Here is a 12,388-nt window from a genome sequence, read left to right on the forward strand (position 1 = left end):
CTGAACTACCAAGAAAGTCCTGTAGACAAGACAGCCGGGATAAAGTGCTGGGAGATGAGGACCGAAAGTTAACGGGCTGTGACGCGGGAGAATGGGTAGTGAGGGTGAAGAGGAGCAGGTCTAGTACCGACTGAAGCTAGGAAGCTGTCCAACAAAGAGGAACCGAAGATAGCACCGCCCAAAGCTCCGCCCTGCTCTAAGCTCATAACTCAGCGCCTCGGCCGGAACTCAAGGCCCAAGTCCGGGACCGGAAGCAGCTTTCTGCCCGACCCCATTTTGCCCGCGGTTGTATTTCCGGTAGCGGCGGCGGGAAGCGAGTTGCCTGCGGGCTTCTAGGCCTCCGAGAAGGCGAATCCGGCGGGAATCCGAGCCATCAGAACCGCCACCATGGTGAGGAGATGCAGACCAGCAGCACGGGAGCTCCTGAGTCTCTTGTGGGGTGGGGATCGTGATAAACCGGGAAGGAGGTTATGGGTTGGCCGCTCAGAGGGTGAAGGCCCGGGCCGCGGCGCCTCCTTCTGGGTAGGAGATTCACACCGTCGTCCCTCGGTGGACTGGGCGCTGGGGGAGCGGGGGTGGCGAGAAGGCTGGAAATAAGGGACCGAGGCTAGAGTCGCTTCGTGCCTCTAGCCCACGCTAGCGCTGGGGCTCTCCAAGCCGCTGTGGCCTTAGTGCTTGGGATCCCATAGGCGCTGAGTAAACTTGGCGGCATATTTGTAGGGGGGTGGGGGGGACTTCTGAGCAGGCACTAGCGCCGTGGAAGGACTGAGAAGACCCGGTGAGAGGCTCAGACTTGGGAAGGGTGAGGGTCCGAGGAGTTGCGGGAAGACGTGGAAGGACTTGTGGCAGGAAATAGTCTTGATTCTGGTAGATGGGGAGGAGGGAACGGAGGATGAGTGAGGGGAGGAAAAGTTCAACTCTTTTGTTCAGCATACATTTGTGCTCGAGTATGCCTGACTTTTCAGGCCCTGGGCTACACAATGAAGTGTTTACTTTCTTCACCGCGTTCACTCTTATTTGGAGACACGGGTAACATAATTCGGAGTGGTAATTCAGCGTTAAGTAAAAGTAACGGCGGGGAGCGGGATAAGAATGTTTTCTAGACTCGGTGATCCCTGTCAGAGTCCTAGAAGACTCAGGCTTTCCCCCAGCGAAAATGGGAGAGAATGGTATAGATCCGAAGGACTGCAAGACCAAGCGTGAAGGGTAGCATTGTTGAACGTTCTTAGAGGGAAAGGGAAGAATGGGGGTGGAAGGAATTGGCGGGAATCTGATTATTAAAGGCTTTACATGCTATTTAATTTTGTTGGTGGTAAGGGATGACATTGAAGGATTTTTAACAAGCAAAAGGACACGTACTTATTTGTGTTCAGAAAGATAACTGTTATGTAGCTGTTATATATTGGGTGAACCGGAAGTAGGATGTTGTTTAGAGAGTTGGTTAGAAGAGTAGGCACTGGATTCAGGCTGACTAGCTTTCAGCACAGCTTAACCTCTTACAGCCTCGTGACCTCATCTGTAAAGTCTGATTTTAAGGATTAAATGAGATAAGTAGTGCTTGTGGCAGTGCCTGCCAGTGAGCGCCCAGTGCGAATTAGCTGTAGAAGACAAATGGAGCAGTAAATGTTACTGTGAAGGTTCAGACCCGAGTGGTTAGAAGCTGTGATTACAGTTTGGTTAAAATGGTCATGTAAAAGAAACTGCACCACATAACTTGAGTCTCCAGGGTGACAGGAGTCAAGATTCTGATCCATGCATTTGTAGGTTCAGAAAACCTGTGTTTGTCCAACCTCACAGAGTTGAATAGCAAGCACAGTGCCTGGTACCTCAAAGGCTCTTGGATGAGTTAGGACTGGTCAGACTGATGGGAGGCTGATATAACAAATGCCAGGTTGTTTATTCATAGAAATGTAACTGCCAAGGGCACTTGACAGTCCTCTTGTGAGGTCTATATACTCTATTTTAGCACAACTACATTTGAAGCCAGGCTGTGAAGCAGAAAAGGTTGTTGGGTTAAGGAGTATGGCAGCTTATATAGTCTCATTATGTGTTCAAACTCATTAGCACTCTGACTACTAGGAAGTTTTAACGTTTCTGAATGTAGTCTTGGAGACACACTAACAAATCACTGATTTGGGGGTTCCATTCTCCTCTTCTAAGCTGATTGTCTCCTTTCTGATAACAGGCTCTTCATTGATTGGGTTCTTAGTGCCAGTCCCATTCCAGCTCTTTTATTAGGTCTTTTTTTTTTTTTTTTTTTTTAGTTTTCTAACTCAGTCTTTTTAAGGGATGGTGGTGTTCCACAGCACTGGAGTCACCTGTAATCTGCACAGTGGCAGATGGCCATTAGTCTCTAATATGCATGGGTTTCAGTAGTTTGGAGCCATCTTACCCTCTCACTTCTGAAACATATACAACATTCAATCCAGTTCAGTCCCTCAGTCGTGTCCAACTCTTTGTGACCCCATGGCCTGCAGCACACCAGGCCTCCCTGTCCATCACCAACTCCCGGAGTTTACTCAAACTCATGTCCATTGAGTTGGTGATGCCATGCAACCATCTCATCCTCTGTCGTCCCCTTCTCCCACCTTTAATCTTTCCCAGCATCAGGGTCTTTTCAGATGAGTCAGTTCTTCACATCAGGTGGCCAAAGTATTGGAGTTTCAGCTTCAGCATCAGTCCTTCCAATGAATATTCAGGACTGATTTCCTTTAGGATGGACTGGTTGGATCTTGCTGTCCAAGGGACTCTCGAGTCTTTTCTGACACCACAGTACAAAAGCATCAATTCTTCGGCGCTCAGCTTTCTTTATAGTCCAACTCTCACATCCATACATGACTACAGCATAGACAAAGATATACAACATAGACAAAGGCAATTGTTATATAAAAAGATGATTTTACGGAAAGGGAGACTAACAGGTCAGGTTTGAAAACAGGTGAGAGAATTCCTAGGAAATGGCTGTGGTTGAAAGATAGAATACTTAGAAAAACAAACATAAAAGAAGGCTGCAGCAGAAGTTTTAAGGAAGGACAACAGTTTTGTGGGTCCAAAAGAGCTGAGTCTCATTCCTGCTGATTTCTCCTTGCAGACTGTGGGCAAGAGCAGCAAGATGCTGCAGCACATTGACTACAGGATGAGGTGTATCCTGCAAGATGGCCGTATCTTCATTGGCACCTTTAAAGCGTTTGACAAGCATATGAATTTGATCCTCTGTGACTGTGATGAGTTCAGGAAGATCAAGTAAGGAGTGGGCTGTTGGGGGAGGGGTTGAGTGGATGGGGAGTGGATTGGGTGGGTGGGGCAAGTGATAGGTGGTGACTAGCTGGCTGGTTCCTCTCAGTTTGCTCTCCTGTTTTACAGGGCAGATTAAAAATGGAGAGTTTCTTAAATCTCTGTCCTTAGTCTTGCTCTTTACTTCTAGCAGAGTACAAGTTGTAAGGAGGGCTGCCAGGCTTTTTATTTCTCTGATTTTGTGTGCCCCTGGGTACTGGGGTAAAGGGCTCTCATGTTCTCCCCACAGGTGTGTAAGGGGGGAGAGCTTGATTTTCTGGCCTCATTGCCTATTTGTAAAGCTGTAGCCTAAAGGGCTCTCACAGTGCAGCCTGGTCTGAAACTGCTTTAAGAAGCCTCTGACCCTCTTCAGGGTAAGTGCTCAACTCCCCTTGTGGGTTTGGGGCCAGTGATTTTTGTTGTCATTTATAGAAACAATTGGAGAATACAATCCCATAATTTGTTAGATAATTCCCCTGTCTTAGGACTCACAGATCTTAAGCTTCTAGCCTAGTAAAAGATGTGGTCTAGTGCTTCATTCTGTTTTACAGTCAAGGCATCTTGAGGCCCAAAGAAGTTATGTAATTTCCTTGACCATCCAGTTCTCTTTTGCCACTGGAGTGTCCATAGTGTGTTGCCAGTGGCTGTTAATTCCCTTTGATTCTCTTTGGGACTTTTGTTTTCTTTGTGGCATGAGGTCAAGAAGTATAGGACAGAAAATGGTAGTGATGGCTGAGTGCCAGGGGCACGTTAGAGAGTGGCCAACATTTTTAAATGAGACTAACTTTATTCTGGTAATGAAAATGTGCCCATTAGAAAATATTTTTTAAAAGTACATAGAAGTATATGAGAAAAAACTTAAGGTACCCAGAAAGGATTTTTTTTTAAATTGTGAAAGGGCAGTACATGCTTTTTTTAAAAAATAAGAACTATAGATAAGTTTCAAAGAAGAGGAAAAAATGACCACCCACAGAAAATTTATATAAAAATCATTAAAATGAAACCTTTAAGTAATTTTTAAAAATCAAGGTATTTTGTATTTCCTTTAATTTTAGGATATTGGCTTTGACTTTCCTTTCCCTATCTTGTTGCAATTACTTTTTCCCAGTCTTATCTTGTTTATATTTTGCTCATCCTTTTCTGCTTGTGGATATTTGGAGATTTGTTTTTGTTCTTTGAGGATAGCAGTGTAGTTTCTATGTAGCTAATCTCAACCTTTTCCTTTATGGCTTCTATTTCTAATGGGAGGTGAGAGACAGAGTTATAGTTCTGTGGGGTTGAATTAATACTAGAAGGATACTGCATGTAAGTAGAGTGAATGGGATTCAGTTGACTTGAGGAATTGTTTCGACTGCCTTCCTGACATTGTTAAGGCCTTAAGCTGAAGGAAGAAAAAGGGTAATGGCAACAAAGAGTTGACTGAGGAAAGGCTTTCCCAGTGGCTTTGTGAGTGAGCCAGGGCTGGGCTTTCTTGACTCTTGTCCTGTCTCTTGGTCTGTGCATTCTCTTGGCATGGGACACAACCATCTGATGGGGGGAGGTTACAAGTTTAGCCTGTCAGTAGATTTAGTGTAAAACAAGTCTTGGAGGGCCCCTAGGTAGGTGAACATGAACTTTACCCTTTTTCTAATGCTTTTTTGTTTTGTTTTGTTTCTTCTCCTAAACCTGTCTTTAGACCAAAGAACTCAAAACAAGCAGAGAGAGAAGAGAAGCGAGTCCTTGGTCTCGTGCTACTTCGAGGAGAGAACCTGGTATCAATGACAGTAGAGGGACCACCTCCAAAAGATGTAAGTCGGAACTGAGAGCCAGTGCAAGGCCAGGAACCTTGTGCAAGGGAGGTACCACGCTGGGCTGGGCCCCGTGTGGGATTCTCTGTTGCATTGCAGTACTCACAGGTATCTTCTGGTTTCTGTTTCCCTTATACAGATAATAAACCAGAATCTTAAAGAGGTTACTTGGCAAGTCAGAAGTAAGGAACTAGGATTTGAGGGTTTGTAACTTTAAAGTCCTCTTTTCCTTAGTTGATGTACATAGTCAATAGAAGAGGCACTTAAGGTGTCCTGGGTCAGTTCTTAATGTGATGACAGTCTGCTGCTGCTGCTAAGTCACTTCAGTTGTGTCTGACTCTGTGCAACCCCATAGACGGCAGCCCACCAGGCTCCCCCGTCCCTGGGATTCTCCAGGCAAGAACACTGGAGTGGGTTGCCATTTCCTTCCCCAATGCATGGAAGTTGGACCATAAAAAATTGTAACTCCAAACAATAGAATACATGTATATTTTTTGTATAGTTGTAGAATAATAGTTAATATTTAATTAAGCATCTGCTGTTTGCCAAGCCCTTCAGTAGTTAATCCATGTAACAGTCTTTTGAGATAGATTATTCCCACTTTATAGATGACGCAAATTGAAATTTAGTAACTTGCACACGGTGGCACAGCTGGAAAGTGGTGAATCTGTCATTTGATTCCAAGCAGTATTGGTTCATTAACATCAGCCTCCCTTTAGAAATAGAAGAGGCTTTAGAGAATCTAACCAAATTTGTTTTCCCTTTTTTGTTTTAAGATACTGTTTGTTAAAGGAATAATCTTGTTACCTTGTTTTAATTTTTGTCCATATATATATGTTGGGGTTTTTTTTGTTTTTTTTTTTTTTTTTAACTTGTAATAGGTATGTATCAGTCTGCTTTTTAACTTAACATTGTAAACATTTTTCCAGTTGCTGTATTCAAAAGTCATGTTAATGACTTAAAGATACTTTCAAGTGAGTGCAGAGTAGTTTATCCTAGTTCTTTCCTTCTGTTTAGACTCTTATATACAAAGGATGTTACCATGTTTCTGATTCAAGGCCTGTGGACCTATTCATAGCTTTGTTATCTATTTCCAGTAGAATTTGCTACTCTAATGTAGCCAATTGTAAACCTTCAGGACCACAACCAGTTTTGTTAAAACCTCTTCATTGGCATATGAGGAAGCAGTACTAGAATGGTGGGATTGCTTGCCCACTATCCCCACTATCACCCACCAAGTGAGAATCAGAGCTGGGACTAGACCTCATCTCTTTGTCAGGTCAAAACTCTGATCTAACATAGACACCCTTTTGGGTGGAGGCTTGGCTGTTTGTTTATTTAATTTTCATAGGAATGCATATTGGTTGAGTTGTGTGTGTTTCTCTTGACTTAAAACTCTTAAGTTCTTTTAGCCAGCTAGGCATATAATCTTGGATGGAGGAGGAGTGGTGTTAACAGGAATGGATAGTGTTTATAAGAAGGTGTTTTGATGCCTGGTAAATCTGAGGGGTTCTCTTGGCAGCGATATTCCAACGTGTACTTCTTATTCTCTAGGCCACAAGCATATTAACATATATATTTATTTTTCAGACTGGCATTGCCCGAGTGCCACTTGCTGGAGCTGCTGGGGGCCCAGGGATTGGCAGAGCTGCTGGTAGAGGAATCCCAGCTGGGGTTCCTATGCCTCAGGCTCCTGCAGGACTTGCTGGGCCAGTCCGTGGGGTTGGTGGTCCATCCCAACAGGTGAGGAGTTGGAGGAAGGGGCACCAGCTTCTGTAATTAAAATAAAGGATAGAGTGAAGATCTGAGTCCAGAATGACCAACTAGGCTGTGATTGTCAAGCTATCAGTATTTCAGTGTGCTTCATACACAGTTAGAGAGTCAAGCAAAAAGGAAAGCTTGCTATTATGCATTATGTTGATGCTGTAAGAGATGCATGAAAAGTTTTTGACCAACTGTATTAAAGTATTTCCATGACAACATTTGAAATCTTGACCCTTGCACAATATGGGCGTTAGGAATGCCAACTCTGCAGGTGAAAACTGCAGTTTTCACTTATAACTTTACAGTTGGCTCATTATGTCCATGGATTCAAGCCAAGATTGTACACAATACCATAGTATGTATTTAGGGAGAAGAATGCGTATAAGTGGACCCTGGCAGATTAAAACCATGTTCAAGGATCAGCTGTACTATAGCTTTTACAACCTATTGTCAGTCCTGTTTGAGCATGCAAATGCCTTATCTAATTTGGATTGGGCATCCTTAACTTAGGCCTGGAAAACAGGAATTGAACTTAAGATCACACTTGATCTCTTCTGGCATAATAGGTTTTGATAGGAAGTCTGATGCTTTGAGTTGTAGCTCAGCAGATTTGGTGTCTGCTGTTTCTTTACCGAGCTGGAGAGGAGAGAGGGGCACTGCATTGCACTGTACTGTTCTGCCTAACTTCTTTCCTGTGTCTTCCTAGGTGATGACCCCACAAGGAAGAGGTACTGTTGCAGCAGCTGCAGCTGCGGCCACAGCCAGTATTGCAGGGGCCCCAACCCAGTACCCACCTGGCCGTGCAGGTCCTCCACCACCCATGGGCCGAGGGGCACCCCCTCCAGGTGAGGAGCCCAGGAGGAGTCCATTGTTAATTGATAGAAGATGCCTTAGCTGGATTTATGATGAGACATAACCTTGACTGAAACTAATGACGAGTTTGTGTAATTAAGCAGGATTACTCTGAAATCCAGCTTGGTTGACTGACTTTGGAACTAGCCAGACAAGAGCTCTATCTCTGGCTCAAGTCCTAGTGCTAGGATGGACTGGAAGGGTGGAATGGTCCCTCTGTCTTAGAATGTGGTGAACAGTTTTGTACGTTTCCTGCTACCTTTTGTACTTTTCCTGCTATGATGGACACTTGAGCTGTATTCTTGGGATTTTTCTCTTGTAGGCATGATGGGCCCACCTCCTGGTATGAGGCCTCCCATGGGTCCCCCAATGGGGATCCCACCTGGACGAGGAACTCCTATGGGCATGCCGCCACCGGGCATGCGGCCTCCTCCCCCAGGGATGCGAGGTAAGTGCCTGTAGCAGCGGCATTGATTCCCTAGAGCCGTATTGGGTTGGGAATTGGAGAGAAGGTTGGATTTTGATCATACCTTCTTGGCTTTTATGCCTTAAGTTTAGGGAAGTGAACACTTAGAGGACAGCTTTGTTCAGAAAGGAAAGAGGGAACAAGCATTTCTTAAATGGACCTTACCTCCCTCTTAGAATAGTGAGAACCTCCCTGTACACAGTACTTCCAGTATCTAAGGCAGTATTCTCTGGTCACTGTAAAATAGTGCATTTTGTTGCATGACCAAGAAAGGTCTTAGGCCCTTTGGTTTGGGAATGGCTATTAATTAAGGAGGGACTCTAGGCTTTGCTGTATTATTTATTATGGATTATCTGTTTAACTCCAGTTTGAGAAATGCTGATGCAGATCAGTTCTTTTGTTTTATAGGTGAGAAACAGGCCCATAGAGAGCTCAGTGTCCAGGCCAGTGTTCTTTTCGTGAAGCCATAGTGGCCTATAAGTTAACCCGTGGCCAAACTGGCTGATCACTGTATTTATAGTTTTCCATTACTGAGCTTTATAAGCTTAGGAGCCCATGGCCCCAGAGAAGTACCCCTCTGATCATTTGGTAACTGCCGGGTGTGGGAGGCTGGGGTAGGGTGGGGATTTGAGTTGCAGATCAGGCACTGACTAAACTTCTTACTCTTACTTCAGGCCTTCTTTGACCTTGGCCACAGAGTTATGGAAGTAGCTCCACAGAGGCTTGGGCCCGATTCTCCAGGGCCACGTTACCACACCTGTTTGTTTGTTAAGCCGTTGTTCGAGGAGTCTCACCGGATTGTCTGGTTTCCCTTACAGGGCCCCCTCCCCCGGGAATGCGCCCACCAAGGCCCTAGGCTCATCTTGGCCCTCCTCAGCTCCCTGCCTGTTTGCCGTAAGGCTGTACATAGTCCTTTTACTTCCTTGTGGCCCGTGACACTAGTTTATAATAAACTCTTTAAGAGAATATTACAAATGCACCTAGTATGTTTGTTTATTTTCAGAAAAACTGTTGATGTATTGGGTGCTTGATAAGAATCAAGAAGGGTTGCCTTGGAAAAACTAGCCCTAATCCTTAGCTATTTCCCTTGTAAAATACTGTATTCATTTGCAGGGATGCACAGTCTCATTCAAGAGAATTACAAAATTGGACTTTAAGCAGACATTTTCACCTGTTATACTGGCAAAAATCATCTTGTTAACTTTAATACTGTATTGGTGAGGATTGTGAATTGGTATATCCTCTTTGGAAGGCACTAATCAAGATAACTTCTTAAGCAGCACTTTATTTTCTTTAGAAACTAAATTTACAATTCCATCTTAAAGTTGAAAGTTGGCAACAAGTCTTTACAATTTAGGATCTTCCTCCATAGCCTCTCTAAAGATCTTAATTCCTAAACTACTCCATGAGCTCTGAAATAGTGTTCCCCACACCGTTCTGGAAGTTTTCACATCTTAATGTGAGATCTGACACCTCTTGTTAACGAAGGGAACTGTTAAAAGCTGTCTTCCTCTTGGCTAACGCAGTCCACCAGCAATGTTAACAATTAATTTACTATTTAAAAACAAAACTACTCAAGCATTGCTTGGAACTGTTACACTGGGAATCCTTTCCAGAGCATTCACTCCCTGAGAGAAAAGAGAGATCCTAACCAGTTGCTTCTACGGACGATCACCCTAGTTTGGTGCATGTAATGGAATGTCCTTTGAAGCATAACTCAAAAGGTCAGGAATCCTTGGTCGTCCTGACAAACCTAATGGCATTTATATACATGAGATATCTAAAACTGATCCCAGACCAAGTATTGCAACCATAATCCCAAATAATACCATTATTTAGCACATAAAGTTCCTACTGAGTTGCCAGAACTAGCTAGAAGCAAAGAGTGATGGTTCATCATCTTTTACAAGTAAGAAAAAAGCAAGAAGGAAAGGAAACTTCTTCCTAAATTTGTCAAATTGATGGCTATCTTCATGTCTTTGATATGATTGAGGGTCCTCAATTTCCTGATTTGAGAGTCCATTTTCAAAGTTACTGTCAAGATCAAGAAGCACTTTGAGGTTTTTCTTTGCCATGGCCTAAGAACTCCAGTCCTTCAATAGGAATCTCCTTCATTGCTTTCTAAACACACTGCTGGTAGCACTTGAAGAGGCCAGTGCATGGGTCCCTGGAGCCATCCCCCTTAAGGAAATTACTGGCAAACCAGTGATTGAACCACTGGTTGTATTCAGCTTTCGAGGTGGTGCAGACCTCCCCTACATTGTTCACGATGTCAGTGTCTGTGGCGGTTGAGCAGTGCTTTATCATTTTTCTGCAATAAACTATGAAGCAAATACTGAGACATTCCTGATCCAGTGGCTAAGAATCCACCTTCCAAAGCAGGGGACAATTCCTGGTTGGAGAACTAAAATCCCATAGGCCTTGGAGCAACTAAGCCCATGTGCCTCAACTATTGAGCCTGCACACTCTAGAGCCAGCATGCCACAAGAGAAGCCTGTGCACTGCCAAGAAGACCCATCACAGCCAAAATAAAAAAAGTATGAAGCAAGTAATAAAAATGGAAATAATCCTATTGGAAGAGGAACAATTTTGGTATAACTTTCTCCTGGGGTTATATGCAGGTATATAATCTGATTTTTGAATTGTGGGATATCAATTTCTTCCACCCAAAGTCTGTTTGATAGGTCACTAAACAGTACCCTATTAGTACATCAAGCTTAAAAAGGCTACAGAAATAAAGTGAATACTATTACTGCATGGGATGGAGGACCATCCTAAATGTAAAAGAACTTAGTGGAAAAGGAGAGACTACTGTTGTAGAATGAAGGTGTTTGTCCAGGGAAATAAAATTGGTTCAGTATAAAAACAGTCAAATGTAGCAAGTTAATAGGACAAGGAAAAAGCTGTATGGTCATCTCAGTAAGAAGACATTGGATAAAATTCTAACACATTAGGAATAGAAGGGAAATTTATAAACATGATACGGGTGTGCTTTTTTCTTTTTTTTTTAATGAAAAAAAAAAAGCCCACAGCTAACATAATGAAAGGTTGAAAACTTTACCCTTAAGATCAAAATAAGTGTCCCCACTTCAACCACTGCTATTTAAAATTATACTGGAAGGTCTACCCAGAGTAATTAAGGAAGAAAAAGCCAAATTGGAAAGGAAGATTGTATAGATACAATTCTGTATGTGGAAAATCACAAAGAATACATAAGAAAGCTCCTAGATGTGGTAATTGAATTCAGCAAAATTGCAAGTTATGAGAGTGCACATAAGTTGTATTTCTGTATACTATCTATAATCTGAAAAAAGGTAAAGTCCATTTACAACAGCATCCAAGAGAATAATATACTTAAGAATCAATTTAACCAAGGTTGTGGAAGATTTGTATGCTGAAAATTAAGAACATCCTGAAAGAAAAAATGGAAATACCTACCATATTCATGAATTGAAAGACAGTATTAAAATGGCTGTATTTCCCAAAGAAATATAGATTAGATGCAATCTAACAAAATTCCAAGAGATCTTTTTGCAGAAATGAAGCTCATCCTCAAATTCTATGAAGCTGCAAGGGACACTGAATAGCAAGAACAATCTTGATATCTCACTTCTTAATTTCAAAACTTAACTACAAAGCTTGACTAATCAAAACTATGGTACTGGCATAAGGATAGATACAGACCAGTGGAATAGAATTGAGAAACCAGAAATAAGCCGTTGCATATTTGACCATGAAAGTGTCAACACCGTTCACTGGGAAAAGGATAGTCTGTTGGACAAGTGGTGCTAAGACAATCGGAAAACTACATAGAAAAGAATGAAGTTGGTCACCTGCCTCACTTCATATACCACTCATTAACTCAAAATGGATTAACAGTTTATAAGAATGAAAACTAAATTGCCAGAAGAAAACAAGTCTTCATGACCTTGGGTTGCATTCTTATATTTGACACTAAAAGCTCAAGGAAAAAACAAAAAAATGGATTTCATCAAATTTAGAAATTGCATCAAAGAACATTATCAGAAATGTGAAAATGTAGCTTACAGAATGGAAGAAAATATTTGCAAAGCATATATCTGATTTGTGTTTAAAATCCAGACTACTAATTGTATATAAAGAACTTTCAAAACTATAGATAAACAGCCCAATTAAAAAGTCAACAAAGGAATACACATTTCTTCAAAGAAGATATACAAATGGACAACACATGAAAAACTTCATCATTGGTCATTAAAGAAATTCA

The 12,388-nt window shown here is 42.4% G+C and overlaps 1 protein-coding gene and 1 pseudogene across 2 annotated transcripts; one reads left to right on the plus strand and one right to left on the minus strand.

The window, feature by feature from the left end:
- Positions 1-232: 232 nt before the first annotated feature.
- SNRPB (small nuclear ribonucleoprotein polypeptides B and B1) lies at positions 233-9,121 on the plus strand. 2 transcript variants are annotated; one of them, XM_055544379.1, is made up of 7 exons: positions 233-390; positions 3,092-3,243; positions 4,949-5,060; positions 6,651-6,803; positions 7,531-7,669; positions 7,999-8,124; positions 8,817-9,121. In XM_055544379.1, the coding sequence occupies exons 1-7, from the start codon at positions 388-390 to the stop codon at positions 8,825-8,827; spliced, it is 696 nt and encodes a 231-aa protein (XP_055400354.1). In that variant the 5' UTR covers positions 233-387; the 3' UTR covers positions 8,828-9,121. The 2 variants fall into 2 exon arrangements, with proteins under 2 accessions (XP_055400354.1, XP_055400353.1); XM_055544378.1 differs by having other exon boundaries at positions 8,961-9,121.
- Positions 9,122-10,185: 1,064 nt separating this feature from the next.
- Positions 10,186-10,449, minus strand: LOC129625188 (TP53-regulated inhibitor of apoptosis 1-like; annotated as a pseudogene).
- Positions 10,450-12,388: the final 1,939 nt, after the last annotated feature.

Source organism: Bubalus kerabau, chromosome 13, assembly GCF_029407905.1.
Source record: "Bubalus kerabau isolate K-KA32 ecotype Philippines breed swamp buffalo chromosome 13, PCC_UOA_SB_1v2, whole genome shotgun sequence".
In the NCBI taxonomy this organism is placed as follows: domain Eukaryota; kingdom Metazoa; phylum Chordata; class Mammalia; order Artiodactyla; family Bovidae; genus Bubalus; species Bubalus kerabau.

Coding starts and splice junctions, on each gene's coding strand:
- SNRPB (XM_055544378.1), top strand. Junction 5,061..6,650: donor AGGGACCACCTCCAAAAGAT/GTAAGTCGGAAC, acceptor TTTATTTTTCAG/ACTGGCATTGCCCGAGTGCC. Junction 6,804..7,530: donor TTGGTGGTCCATCCCAACAG/GTGAGGAGTTGG, acceptor GTGTCTTCCTAG/GTGATGACCCCACAAGGAAG.